This window comes from Vulpes vulpes, chromosome 4 (assembly GCF_048418805.1).
Source record: "Vulpes vulpes isolate BD-2025 chromosome 4, VulVul3, whole genome shotgun sequence".
Lineage (NCBI taxonomy): Eukaryota > Metazoa > Chordata > Mammalia > Carnivora > Canidae > Vulpes > Vulpes vulpes.
In genome coordinates, this window is record NC_132783.1 from 13457334 (window position 1) to 13470855 (window position 13522).

Here is a 13522-nt window from a genome sequence, read left to right on the forward strand (position 1 = left end):
ATATTCAATATTCTCCAATACTTCCAGTATTAAATGGATGTCAAAGAAAAGGAATAAGGGACATACAGCATTTTCTTCAAATTCGGCATCTGACATGCTCATAATTTTAAATTATTATGGTTGCTTTCGTATATATTTATAGTAAGTAGCCAAAAAAAAAAAACCCAACCCCCAAACACACACACACACACACACAGAAACCAAAGTAAACTTACTAAGCCAACAATTAGCAAAAAATATCTGCCTTCAGGTTCCTGAAAGACTTCAGTGTTTGAGTCTGTAGAAGGTTGGAGGTGATGTTGAGGAAACACTTCTCTCCATATAACCAACTGACCAATTCTTTGTTTTGCTGCTAAAGGCAGTAGGCAGTAGTGGCGACAGTATATAGCAATATCAATAAGGTCCTCCTTAGGCAAATGACTGCATATCAAATATCCCTTGAATTTAACCACAAAGAACAAAAATCAACCAGTGATATACAGCAATAATGCCATAATATATCTAAGAGTTTCATAGGTACTTCACTTGGCTTAAAATATTCCAGTTTCAAATGGAATAAAGGTATAGTGAAAATAAATTTATTTTCCCTGAGATCAATTAGAGATCTATGATTTATGTTAAGTTTACAATAGGTAGACTTTAGCACAAAGGAAGATCACCTGAGTAGTATAAGCCTGAGTGGCCAAATTAGAACTGAATTCTGAGGATGGAAAGTGGAAAAGAGAAGCAAAAGGTAAGGTGAAGATAGACTTACTTTTCACTGTGTACCATTCTGTACTGTCTGATTCTTTTTTAGATATGTTTTAAATTGTGTTTAAAATTTTTCTGGAAATATGGAAATACTTAAATTCATTTGATGCTTAATTTGCTGTACATGGAAGTCAACCAAGTATTAGATTTACGAAAAAGATACATAGTTATATCTGAAGATAAGAAAAAAAGTACAATGTTGCAAAAAGAAATCAAGAAAGTATTGCTCTTTTCTCTTACACACCTGATTTCCTTGAATATTGTATCTCCTTTGCATATCTGCAAATGCTTTAGAATGTAGTAAAATCAGAAATATTTATTTTATTTGTCAATATGTAGGTGCCAGTTTTGTTTCTTTTCTAAGACCTTAATTTTATGGTAATCACGTTCAAGGGAAAAGGGATAAATGTAATTTTCATGTTTGTAGAAGTTTGAGAAAATTCACTTTTGGTCTGTTCATATAGCAGTTGGACATTTATAAAAATTTCAAACTTCAACTTACCTTGTAAAATAGAGAAGATCCTAAAATTGTATACAGCCGTCTCATGTCATAGTAATCCTCAGACTAGGGGAGAAAAACCACAGTAGATTTTATATTCTTTGTTTTTTTTATTAGTTAAGCTACAATGGTTAAAATGGCAATTATATTGTTTAGTAACTGAACTTCTCATAGTGCCTTTTTTAGAAATGAATATACTAGGGTATTAGGGTGAAAGAAAATGTGCATGTATTTTTGACTGAAAACAATTTCATCTTTTATTCTTCTAAGATACTGTTGGTTAGTGATACCTAAGAACAGAACATAAGATTAGTTACTGTAAGAGGGATTAAAACAAGTCTATCAAGATAAAAAAGGTTCTACGATACATCATCTAAAATATAGCATATTACCAAATAATATTTTTGAAAGTACAATTTGATACAGCCTATTTGAGAGCAACTGATTACTATATACAAAAAAATTAAATACTCGTACCCTTTGAGTAATTTCAGTTCTAAAAATCTATAGATGTGCTCAAACAGGAGAATCAAGATTTTTGTATAAAAAGTTAGTAGCAGAGCTATTTATAATATGCAAAAGTGGAGATAAAATCAAGTTCAACAATGGAGAATGGTTAATAAAATTAGGTATGTTCATACCATAGACTATCACAGGTCTGCTAAAAAAATAAGGTTGATCTATATGAGCATGCACAAAAGGTTTTGTCTTTTTTTTTAAAGATTATTTATTCATTCAGAGAGAGCGAGAGAGAGGCAGAGACACAGGCAGAGGGAGAAGCAGGCTCCATGCAGGAAGCCTGATGTGGGACTTGATCCCGGGTCTCCAGGATCACACCCCCGGCTGCAGGCGGCGCCAAACCACTGCACACCGGGGCTGCCCCACAAAAGGTTTTATAGGATAAACTGCTGAGCAAAGAATGCAAGCTACAGAACAAAACATTCACTATGATCTAATTAAAAAAATAACACCCTCAATGATACATGTGTAGAGATGTGTGCTTGTCTGTATGTATAACTATGTTCCTGCGGTGTACAGAAAAAAGCCTGGAAGAATAGGTTTCAAACTGTAAGAAAACTGTAAGAATAGATACAATTAGGGATAGGACTGGGGGAGAAGGATGAGGAGGGAGAACATTTGTTTTCAATAACCATGCTTGCATTTTATCCAATATGCATGTATTACTTTAATAATCTAAAAAAAAAAGTCAATGAAACCTAAAGGAACTAAAAGACTAGAAATAACCCAAGTATCTTTCAGTTGGGGAATGGATAAACAGTGTGACACATTCATACAATGGAATACTACTCAGCAATAAAAGGACTGAACTACAGATGCATAATAGCATGAGTGAATCTCAAATGCATTATGTTAAGCGAACTAAATCAGACCCCCAAAATTACCTATTATCAAATTCAATTTATATGACATTCCAGAAAAGGTAAATATCCCATGAAGACAAAAAACAAATTAGTAATTGTCAAAGGCTGGAGGTAGGGAGAGGGGTTGACTATAAAGGGGCACAGAAGAATTTACTAAATATAAATTATACCTTAAATCTTAAATCTAATTTCACAAAAAATCTAGAATAGATCCTTATTTTCATTTTTTTAAAGGTAGAATTAAAAAAAAATAAAGGTAGAATTCAATGTGAATTGTTCTGCCAGTTTAAAAAGAGATTTTATTATTTGAGAGATGGAGGTACAGAAAGCGAGGGAGAGAATCCTCAAGCAGACTCTCCGTTGAGTGCGGAGCCTAAAGCAAGGCTCGATCCTAGGATGTTGGGATTGTGACCTGAGCCGAAACTAGAGTTGGTCACTTAACCAACTGAGCCATCCAGGTGCCCCTGGTCTGCCAGTTTTGACAAATGGATATAGCTGTGTTATGTGTCACCAAAATCAAAATACATGACAATTCCATGAACACATCTGCCAAATTTTTTGCTAGGTATATTCCCTTGCATAAACATATTGTAATTTGTCTATTTACCCACTGATGGACACTTGAGTTACCTGAATTGTTTCATTTTTGGCTATTACAAATGAAGTTGTTATGGACATTCCTGTGCAGGTCTTATATTGATATAGATTTTCATTTCTCTTGGGTAATGAGAAGAACAGAATGGCTGAATCATTTGGTAGGTGTATATATAGGTTATTAAGAAACTGCCAAACTGTTTTCCAAAGTAGATCTATGGGGATTCCTTGGATACAACATCAAAACACAATCTATAAAGAAAGAAAAATTGCAACCAGCCATTTCTCTTTGGAGTCTTGGTTCCTTTTAATGAGAAGTATTATTTATACACCATAGCCTGGGTGCTAAGGGCAGTCATCACTCCTCGGATGATCACTATTTCTAGATATTTTACTGGACAGAGTTAGGAAATGTATATATATTTTTAAAGATAAACTAGATCGATATTTCCAATTTCAATACATATCTATAGGGTTTTTACTTCAATATTACAATTCAATTCTTTACTTTCATATTACATGTGTGTACTTTTCTCAAAGCCCAGTTTATAAGGACTCTAAATGCAATTAATCATTATGTGTACACTAAGTAACAAATATTTTTAACTGAGTAAAACATTTTAAGGCAAGCAAAATAGATTTTGTTCATGTGAAAATACAGACACAAAGCTATGTATCTCAAAATTATTACATGCCCACTTGAAAAATATTTAGAATAATGGCTGATTTACAAAGTATGAAATCACCATTGAGCCTTTCCTAAAATCCACTGTTTCTCTTACCAGTTCTGCAAAATCTGCAGCCTCCAAGTCACTCAATGCTGTGTCTAGCTCCATCTATGTGAAAAAAAAAGTAACACAAAACATTTAACTCATATTATTTAGTGATGGCCTCATAACAGTGCTTAATAATTAGCTGAAGAATTGAATAAGTATCTTTCTCCTTTGTGATAGTTAAGAAATTTCCCAAAATAGAACATGTTGTTTTTAAGTTTCAGAATTACAGAAAAAAGTTTATGTAACATATAGTTACTTTTCAATTAAATTTCAATTATTGCAAAATAAGCTTCACTCTGTATTCAATGCAAAGTAAGTACGAGGTTAAAAATTGCTTTCTAGTTTTGAGTTAGAAAAATTTTGAGCTTACTAAAATTCTTAGAGGAAAATAATCAATTTTAATACTCTCAATCTATTTCGAGGATTTTCCCTCCCCTCTATTAACTGTATATTTCTTAACAGATTCTTTGAAAATATCAACATTCTTTCTTGTGTCTTTCCTACATTCTATATAAAAGGACTGTTAATCTTTATTTATGGATTAAAACATGAAGGCAAGAGTTCCTCTGGAATCTGGCACAGTTTAGCTTCCCTACAGAGTTATTAGAAAAATCTTACTTAGGATTTAGCTTTCGTTTCTATGGAAATTGCCTGAACTCTTTCATGTATTTGTTCCTCCACGAAGCATTCACAATTTAAAAACAGAATAAATTTAATCTGCAGTTTAATCCGTAATGCATATACGTAAATTGAAAACTACTGACAATTAAAGCTTGTCGTATATATGCGATCTGTAGAAAAGAATCCTTTTTTTTCTTTTCCTTTTTCTTTTAAACGCCAAGGCCCTCTCTGCAGGACTATTTCACAAACTGTGTCTTACTAACATGACAAAAGCTTTGGAAACATTAGTCATGCCTTTCAATGCTTTTCACACACTATGACTTATTACTCATTTGTGACCTACATTTTTCTGCATCTAGCAAATATTTCATGTACTCCTTTTTGGGGCTATAGTTCTCTTGTGAAAAACTAAAGGACAAAAAGAAAATTACCCACTCGTGGATTTTGATCTCACAAATACTAATGTTTAGTGGGTTGCTATTCTCACTACTGAACTCTATAGGCTAATATATAATGTTACTGTAATTGTTTCTTCACATTCCTTAAAATGACAGGCAGAATATCTTTTCTCTTAATTATTCTGTTATACCTTAGGAAAAATGACATTAAGAAAAAGAATATCTGACAAAAGCAACACACTATATAATTATGATTTCTTAAAAGTATTATAAGTTTGGAAGCTGCTTAAATTGTAAAGTAAGATGAAAGACCTAATTTTTATTTAGAAAGAAATATTTATCTTCGTCAGTTCACTGTACTGGATCTTCATTACCAATGGCTTCTTTTAACTCTGATCCACTATCCTGAAAATAACAAAAAGTCTAAAAAAGAGAGAAGATAAAAAATTACAAGGCAACTGATTCTGATTTTTATTTATGACACCCAAGATTACCTTGATTTCCTGTGGAAGTGTGAGCCATCGAACTCCAGGGAGACTGTCTAAAAGCACTGCACTGGAAGCATCATATTGTTGTGCGCTTGGACAGGCACTGGATTGTAGTTTAGCAGGCTGAAGTGCTCTTTGAAAGAACAAGTTGAAAAAATGATCCAAACGAGGAACATTCTCAACCTGGCAAAAGGCACTGAAGAAACAAGAGCTGTAAGTCATAACAACATGTGAAAATGGTAGTTCTCTTGGGCATGTTCCTAAGGAAACTGGATCTTTCCCAACTACATAGGCTCTCTTCCTGACACCTTTTCCTTATGAAGAATTACTGCTCTAATGTTACTGATGGAATGTGTTAAGAAATTCATTCCTGTCAGTATTTTTTACCCAAAAACCTACTTTCAAATGCATTGTATAGATGGTATTATGGAAGAATCACAGGGCTAACACAAGTGGTATATCTATGACAGAATGGGCTGAAGTACCTTTTTTGTAAAAAAAAGAAGAAAAAAGAAGGAAGAGGAAGGAGAGGAAGAAAGCTGCTTTTACTTTATTTCTTTATTTAAATTCCCAATATCTTTCAGGCAAGATCAAATAATAGATATTGAGCTTTGTAATAGGACATATCTGGCTTTGAATCTTACCACTGCTTTTACCAGTGGTAAAAAAATTGCAGAAAAATCATCTAACCTTTCTCTGAACTTTTGTTTCCAACTCTAAAAATGGGGATAATACAACCTGACTCACATGTGAAGTACATAATAAATTCTTCTTACTTACTGAATACAGTAAGCACTTAATTAGCCTAAGTTATTTCTCCATTTTTCACTAATGAAGGCAACACTATTGAAGAACTCAAGGAGAGAGAAAGAGACAGAGGTAAAGAAGAGACAGACTGAACACTTGGTTTTAGCCATGCAAAAATAATATAGCATTGCCTGCAGCCATTCATTGGAATAGCCCACTTCAAAACACAGTAACTAGCATATATGCCATTAATACATCAGAATAATAATCATGGATTCATTCAACAAATTGCTTGAGTGCCAACTATGTTCTAGGCACTATTCTCACTGTTGGAGGTATAATAGTAAAAATGTCAAAACAAAAGATAAGGTCTCTGCTTCTGTGGAGCTCACATTCTAATGGAGAAAGACAACAAGTGAACAAACAGTAAAAACATGAACTTGTACAAAGAGCCATGCAGAGAATACGATCATGTGAATGGGTGGTGTGACTGGTTGGCTAATTTAGATAAAAAGTTGGGGAAGAGTCTTTGAGAATGGGCATTTAAGCTGAGATCCCAATGTCAAGACCCAGTGAGAGGAAAAAGCACAAAAGCCCTAAGTTGGGAACAAGCTTGGGCAGGGTACCAGCAGAACAGCACAGAGGGGTGGGTGTGGTTTGAGATCCAAAATCAGACAGGCATGTAGGAGACAGATTATAATGTACAAAGATCACTTTAACTTCATTTGGAAACTAAGGTGGCAAGAAAACCAGTTAGGAGACTGCTGTAGAAGTAAGAGATGGTGGTGACTGGACAAGGTAACAGTGAAGATGGAGAGAGATGAATGGATTTGAGATGTGTTTTAGAGACAGACTGTTTAGAATTTGCTGAAAGTTTGGCTGGGAATAGTGAAGGAAACATCTTTAATCTGATCATAAACTAAACTTTGTTGAATATATAGTTTCTGTGCCTCACAGAAACTAACCAGTTTACAACTTAAAAAAATAATTAAGTCTTTGGACTTTTTAGTCATCATAATTTTTCACAGTGTGCCTTTAATATCTTTCATAATTAGAAAAAAACTTATTAGAAATTGCTACAAAATGACAACTAACAACATGTTGGATCCACACTGCTTCTTGGTCTTAAGAACTCAATGGATCTTCACATTTACTATCTTAGTTTGCCTTTCAAATTCTCACTAGACTAAGAAACTAAAATTTGCTGCCAATTTGGTGATACTTCCAGGTATATGGCAACTAAATTTCAAAATGAAATTCACAGAAATTAAGAGCCCCTCTGCCCCCAAGCTAGTTCATTGGAATTTGCAGAACAGCCTGAACTGAGTGTCTTAAAGTATGCAATTCATTGCAGGAATTTAATTTTTAATTATCTCTGATTTTATGAAAACAAAAAGCTTTAATTAAGGCAAAACATAGCAAGGTTTGCTCACCCAGTGTAAATTTAAGGAGATAGTTTACAACTGTATCCTTACTCTTCATTGGTTAAAATTTCCTTATTAATAAAAGGTAAAAGCACTGTTTGTGGTTGCCTGGCCTTTTGTAGATCACACATTTAGAAAATGCTAATTAGTAACTGGGTTTGAGAGGGACGTGTCTCCTAAGAGGCTCTCAGAGGAGAATTCTACAAACTAGACAATCCCAAAGGCACAGCCACAGAAAATTGTTTCAGGCTGCTTTGAGACTAGTGACAACAAAAAAGATCCGCAACAGACAGAGAGCTGACACCACCATGGTTTGGAAAAACATAAACAGCTTTTGGATTTTTATATTGATAGATTCCTAAGGCTTTGAAAGAAAAGGTATCATTTTAGCTCTCTGAAGTACTGGAACTTAGAAAAACCCCACAAACAGAAAATCTATTTTTCATCTGTAATTTTATGGGTTCAAATGTTGAAGTTACCTCAAATTGCCTCCTTCAGATCAAGAAAGATGCATCATATTGTACTGCAAGGTTAAAAAAGCAAGAAGCAGGAAAATATGCATAATATGAGCCCACATATATTAAAAAAGAGTATGCACACCGTATTCATATTGTATAGAAAATAGGTGAAATGATACACATGAAACTAGTCAATACCTTCTTTACTGTGTCATTTATTTTAATAGTGCATTTTTTTTTACCAAAAATTTTTTTTAACTAAGAAGAAATCACATTTTAGGATAGTGAATTTGACAATGCTCTTGTAAAATCAGAAGAAAACACAAACAACTTACTTAAAATCTTCTTACTCTTTTCTGTATCTGTTCTGAAATGCTCTTTCTTACATTTGCTACTACGGAAATACATCAAATCAGAATATAATTGTTGTTCATCACTATTCACATTATTTCACTACACTAACATGAGACCAGAAATGATAAAGCATGGATCATGCCTCAAAATGTAAAATAAAGCCAGTAATAAAGGATGAAAAAAATCAGAGGAAGAAGGAAAAAAACAAATACCTAACTTGCCAACCAAGAAAAAGTATTAAGTACAAAAGGAATTTAGAATCATATACTTAAAACTTGAGATTCATTTTTTAATAAGCATTGATATCTTCATTATTTTTTATATTATTTTTATTAACTTTAAATTTCAGTATAGTTAGCATACAGTGTTATGTTAGTTTCAAGCGTATAATATAGTAATTCAACAATTCCATACAATCAATGCTCATCACATCAAGTGTACTCCTTGATCCCCATCACCTATTTCCCCTACCTCCTCACCTACTCCCCTCCCCTCTGGTAACCATCAGTTTGTTCTCTGTGACTAAATGTTTTTTTTTAAATACAAACCAACAAAAAACTGGAGATTCAACTCACAGAATTACTTACCTATCTAAAGAACCATACATAAATTTTAAGGTTTGGGCAACATCTTCTATCATATTCCTTAGCTGAGGAAGAGGAACTCTAAAAAAAGCAAAAATGCATTTGTTAAAAGAAGCAGAACATCTTTACATTTTATGTGTAAAGAATGTGAAAAGTCTGTGTGTCAACTACTATTAGTAAAGCTGTGTAAAAAGGTTGTTTACTGCTTTAGCAGTTGAAGACTCCAATGTCTAGATACGGAGTTCTAGCATCGGTCAAGTAGGGACTTTTATACCACCACCTAAACAGAAGTTATTTAAGCCTCTTTATGGTTTAGGTTCCTCATGTCTAGAGTGGTGCAATATTCACTAAGCCCCTCTCAGGTTCCTTTTGAGAATTACATAAAATTAATGCATATAAAGTAGTGCAGTACCTGGGCCCACAGAAAAAAATGCTAAATTCTTGACATTTTTCAGTATTACCCAGATCTCAAGTGAACCTCCAACTTCTTTGACAATACACTTCTAAGTGAAATAGAGAAAGGAAAGAAATAAGTGGACATTGTTTTCAATGGAGCCTGATAAAAATTCTACAGAGTAGGTCTTATTATGCCTATTATATAATGGGTAAGTGAAGGTCTAAAAAATTAAGTAACTTGTGCAAGGACACAAAGGGAGTAGAACCTCCTGTGGGCAACCATCTTCTTAGCTCTGAAGTTATTCTCTTCTACTATCTCACAAGGATTTCCAGGTTGGGTTCCCATTATTCACTGTAGCCATCAAAGGAAGACAATCCCTACTCCAAAAACACATGTCCCTGGGTTATACTCCCAATCTGGTTTTTCTGTGGTGTAGCAGTCTTCTCATTTTGCTTGTAAAAGGCATAGTGGCAAAGAGGGGGATGCACAGACGTGGTATTAAGACAAATGAGAAAAAAAATCCCAGGGCGGCCACTTCAATCACAAACCACATGCACAGGATTGGAGGTACAAAGACCTGTCAACTGACAGTGAGGAGGTGCTTGCACATGATCTCTTAACACTCTATTTCTCAGTTTGAATGAATTAGGAGAAAAATTCCTATCTTTCATGGTTATGTGAAACAAGATGGAATGAGGAAAAAAGTTGGTACAGAGTAGAATAAAGGAGATCTTCAAATTCATTCCAATTTATAAGCCAAGTTCTCCAGGATAGGAATAACTAATATTTAAGGACACCCTCTATGCGCACCACCCAGTAATAAAGATTGGAAAATTGGCTAGAGTATCCCCTATGTGGCACAACTTTGATCTGGAGCACAGCTGTGATAGCCTGTTTTTAGCTTCAGAGTAAAGCACCTCCTGGAAACTGTCTCTATCTGCATAATTAATTCGGCTGGTAGCATCAGAATTCAGAATGTGGCTGAGCAGCCTCTCTGCTCAGTTCCTTAGCTGGGCCTTTCTTTTCCCTGTCTACATTATGTTTTAGCTCACCACTGCATTAACTGTTTTCTTTCTTCTACTTTTTGGGCAACTATAAAAGTGGAAAGACAAATGTTTTACCCCAGTATTACAACCTAAAGTAACTTATAATGGGTGTTCTCCAATTCTTGTAAACCCATATTTCAAAACAACTCAAGTTTTTCATAATCCAACTCACTGGCATAAGGCAGTACCCTAGCAGGGTTCATAAGAGTCTCTTTTTAGACAGAAAAATACAAATTAGTTGGTTAAAGAGAGGCACCATGTAGTAATATGTCATAGCATCATTATTCTTCACATTAAACATTTGAACCACTCAGGAAATACTTGGAGAAATGAAAATGAAAATACAATGGTCCAAAATCTTGGGGATGCAGTAAAAGCTGTTTAACCAACCTTAAGACAGATCCTGAGCCAGAATCACCCAGCTAAGTTGCTCATGAATTCCTGACTCACAAAAATACTTATGAGATAATAAACATCTACAAAAGTCCCTAAGTTTGATGTAAATTGTTATCCAGGAATAGATAACTAATACACTGCTATATAATGAAAGAAATCTGGTTAACAATGTTAATAATAGAAAATATTCATATTCATGTTCAGATTGGCTGTATAATGCATCTTTTGAGGTCTACTTTATTCTTTTTCTTGGGAAACTTAAAGTAACACCAAAAGAAAAGTTATCTAAATTGGTATTCTCTAAAATTGTGTCATCTACATACTATAGTATTTATTTTGATATTTGATTATTATTTGGTAGACGATAAATGATGATTCTATGGAACAAAAGGTTAACACTAAAATGTGTTTATAGCTTAACAGAAGTTGCCAAAATTTTTTTTAAAGCAAGGAAGAGGGGATCCCTGGGTGGCTTGGTGGTTTGGCGCCTGCCTTTGGCCCAGGGCGCGGTGGTGGAGTCCCGGGATCAAGTTCCACGATGGGCTCCCTGTATGGAGCCTGCTTCTCCCTCTGCCTGTGTCTCTGCCTCTCTCTCTCTCTATGTCTATCGTGAATAAATAAATAAAATATTTAAAAAATAATAATAAAGCAAGCAAGAGTATAAATTCCAAGTTTTAAAATACCATTGAATAGGGATATAAGACTAGTCTAACATTAGTTAAATCCTTCTCCTTGGGGCTGTTCTCCATATTCTTATTCCATTTCTCCTCAGCTTTTAGTGTCTTGTGACATCAGGGAAGTAACGTAGTAGAAAGAATTCAGACTCTCCTTCAATTACCAATTCTGTTTCTTGCCAGTAATGTGACCTTTGGCAAGTTATTTAATCTTCTCTTGGTTTTACTTTCCTTATTTATAAAATGGGGCCAGAGATCATGAAGTACATCTGGAGCTGATTTTAAAGATTAAATGAGATTAATGAATGTAAAGTACCCAATGCAGTCCTTGGGTTCATGGTCTGCTCATCATAAATGCCAACCCAGTTCTTACCTTGAACTATAAAAATAAGATATATTTCAAAATACATGCAAAAAGTTAAAAAGGAGAACATGATAATTAAGACAAAACATTAGAGAAGTTACTCTATTTTTTTAAAATATTTTTTTATTTACTTGAGAGAGAAAGAAAGAGTGAGCACAGAGAAGGAGAGAGAAGCAGACCCCCACTGAGCAGAAAGCTTGATGTGGGGTTCGATCCCACGTCCCTGGGATCATGACCTGAGTCAAAGGCAGATGCTTGACTGACTGAACCACCTATGCGCCCTGAGAAATCACTTTAAAGTTAAATATTTGTTATAGCTGACCCCTGAATAGTGCAGGGGATGGGGTCCCAACACCCCAGGCAGTTGAAAATCTAAGTATAACTTTTTAACTCCTCCCAAACTTAAGTACTAATAGCCTACTGTTGACTGGATGCCTTATTGATAACATAAATAGTTGATTACCACATATGTTGTATGTCATATGTATTATATACTGTATTCTTACAATAAAGCAAGCTAGAGAAAACATTATTAAGAAAATTATAAGAGAAATGCCGTAAGTTTGTATCATCTGTTTAAGATGAATCATCTATTTGCTAGTTCCTATGTCAATACTGTCTTATATAATATAAAAAACTGTAGATGTTACATGTATTACTAACTCTAGATGTCCAAAATGAAAAGATATTAAAAATAAATTCATATTTATTTACATACAATTCGTGCATTGATAATGAAGCAGGAGCAATATGATTACTTTATGGTAGCCTAGTGTAATTGACAGTGTTGCTTCATGACAGCCTAACCCATACACTAGAGAACGAATCATTATAACATTTTTAGGGTATACCATATTATATTCATAATACAGTACTGGAAATGCTTACATTTTTAAAAAAAAGTCACTTACCTATGATGATAGATTGATATGCAGTTTTCCCCCATTATAAGAAAGAGAGGCATACTATTTGGTTATGTAATTTTTTGAAAACAAAGTTATAAAACAGTAAGAAAACTAACACATTATTAATTTTATATTAAATATCAATCACCCTAAGGATAGATTATTCCCTTCCACCAGAGTCTTATACATGGTGGTCTACAGGATGTCTACTTAGATGATGATGACACAGTTCTTGCTGTACAATTATTAGATTTTCAAATGAAGACACATATATGTATAACAGATACGTTTATTAGCTATATGTATGATGATTACTTGTTATTCATTAAGTGAAAGTGGGTCATCATAAAGATCTTCATTCTTATCATCTTCATATGGAGTAGGCTGAGGAGGAGGAGGGGTTGGTCTTGTGGTTTCAGGAGTGGAAGAGGCAAGATGTGGAGGTGAAAAGGTAGGCAGGATGGGCACACTCAGTGTAACTTTACAGAAATATGTGGTAATTTCTCTGCTTTTTCATTTCTCTGAAAACATCCCTGTATGATATCAAGCCTTCTTAAACCATTTGCTTTATTATCCATGCCCATATCATAGAAGGGTCCACGTCACAAAAGAAGTCAAAAGCAGTCCTGAAAAATCAGAACCCTTCTGCCAGATTGTCTAGTATC

The 13522-nt window shown here is 34.2% G+C and overlaps 1 protein-coding gene across 4 annotated transcripts in view; it reads right to left on the bottom strand.

Annotated features, from left to right (window-relative positions):
* Positions 1-13522, bottom strand: part of INTU (inturned planar cell polarity protein) — an 83487-nt gene that overhangs the window by 16026 nt on the left and 53939 nt on the right. For all 4 annotated transcript variants that reach the window (XR_012000929.1, XM_072755289.1, XM_026014283.2 and 1 more), the window contains exons 7-11: positions 9079-9156; positions 5515-5704; positions 4008-4061; positions 1253-1315; positions 216-437 (exon numbers count right to left, since the gene is read on the bottom strand). Coding sequence is in view for 3 of the 4 variants with exons in the window: in XM_072755289.1 (XP_072611390.1) it covers positions 216-437; positions 1253-1315; positions 4008-4061; positions 5515-5704; positions 9079-9156 (607 nt within the window). In the remaining variant the exon portion in view is untranslated. The remainder of the gene's footprint in view (positions 1-215; positions 438-1252; positions 1316-4007; positions 4062-5514; positions 5705-9078; positions 9157-13522) is intronic.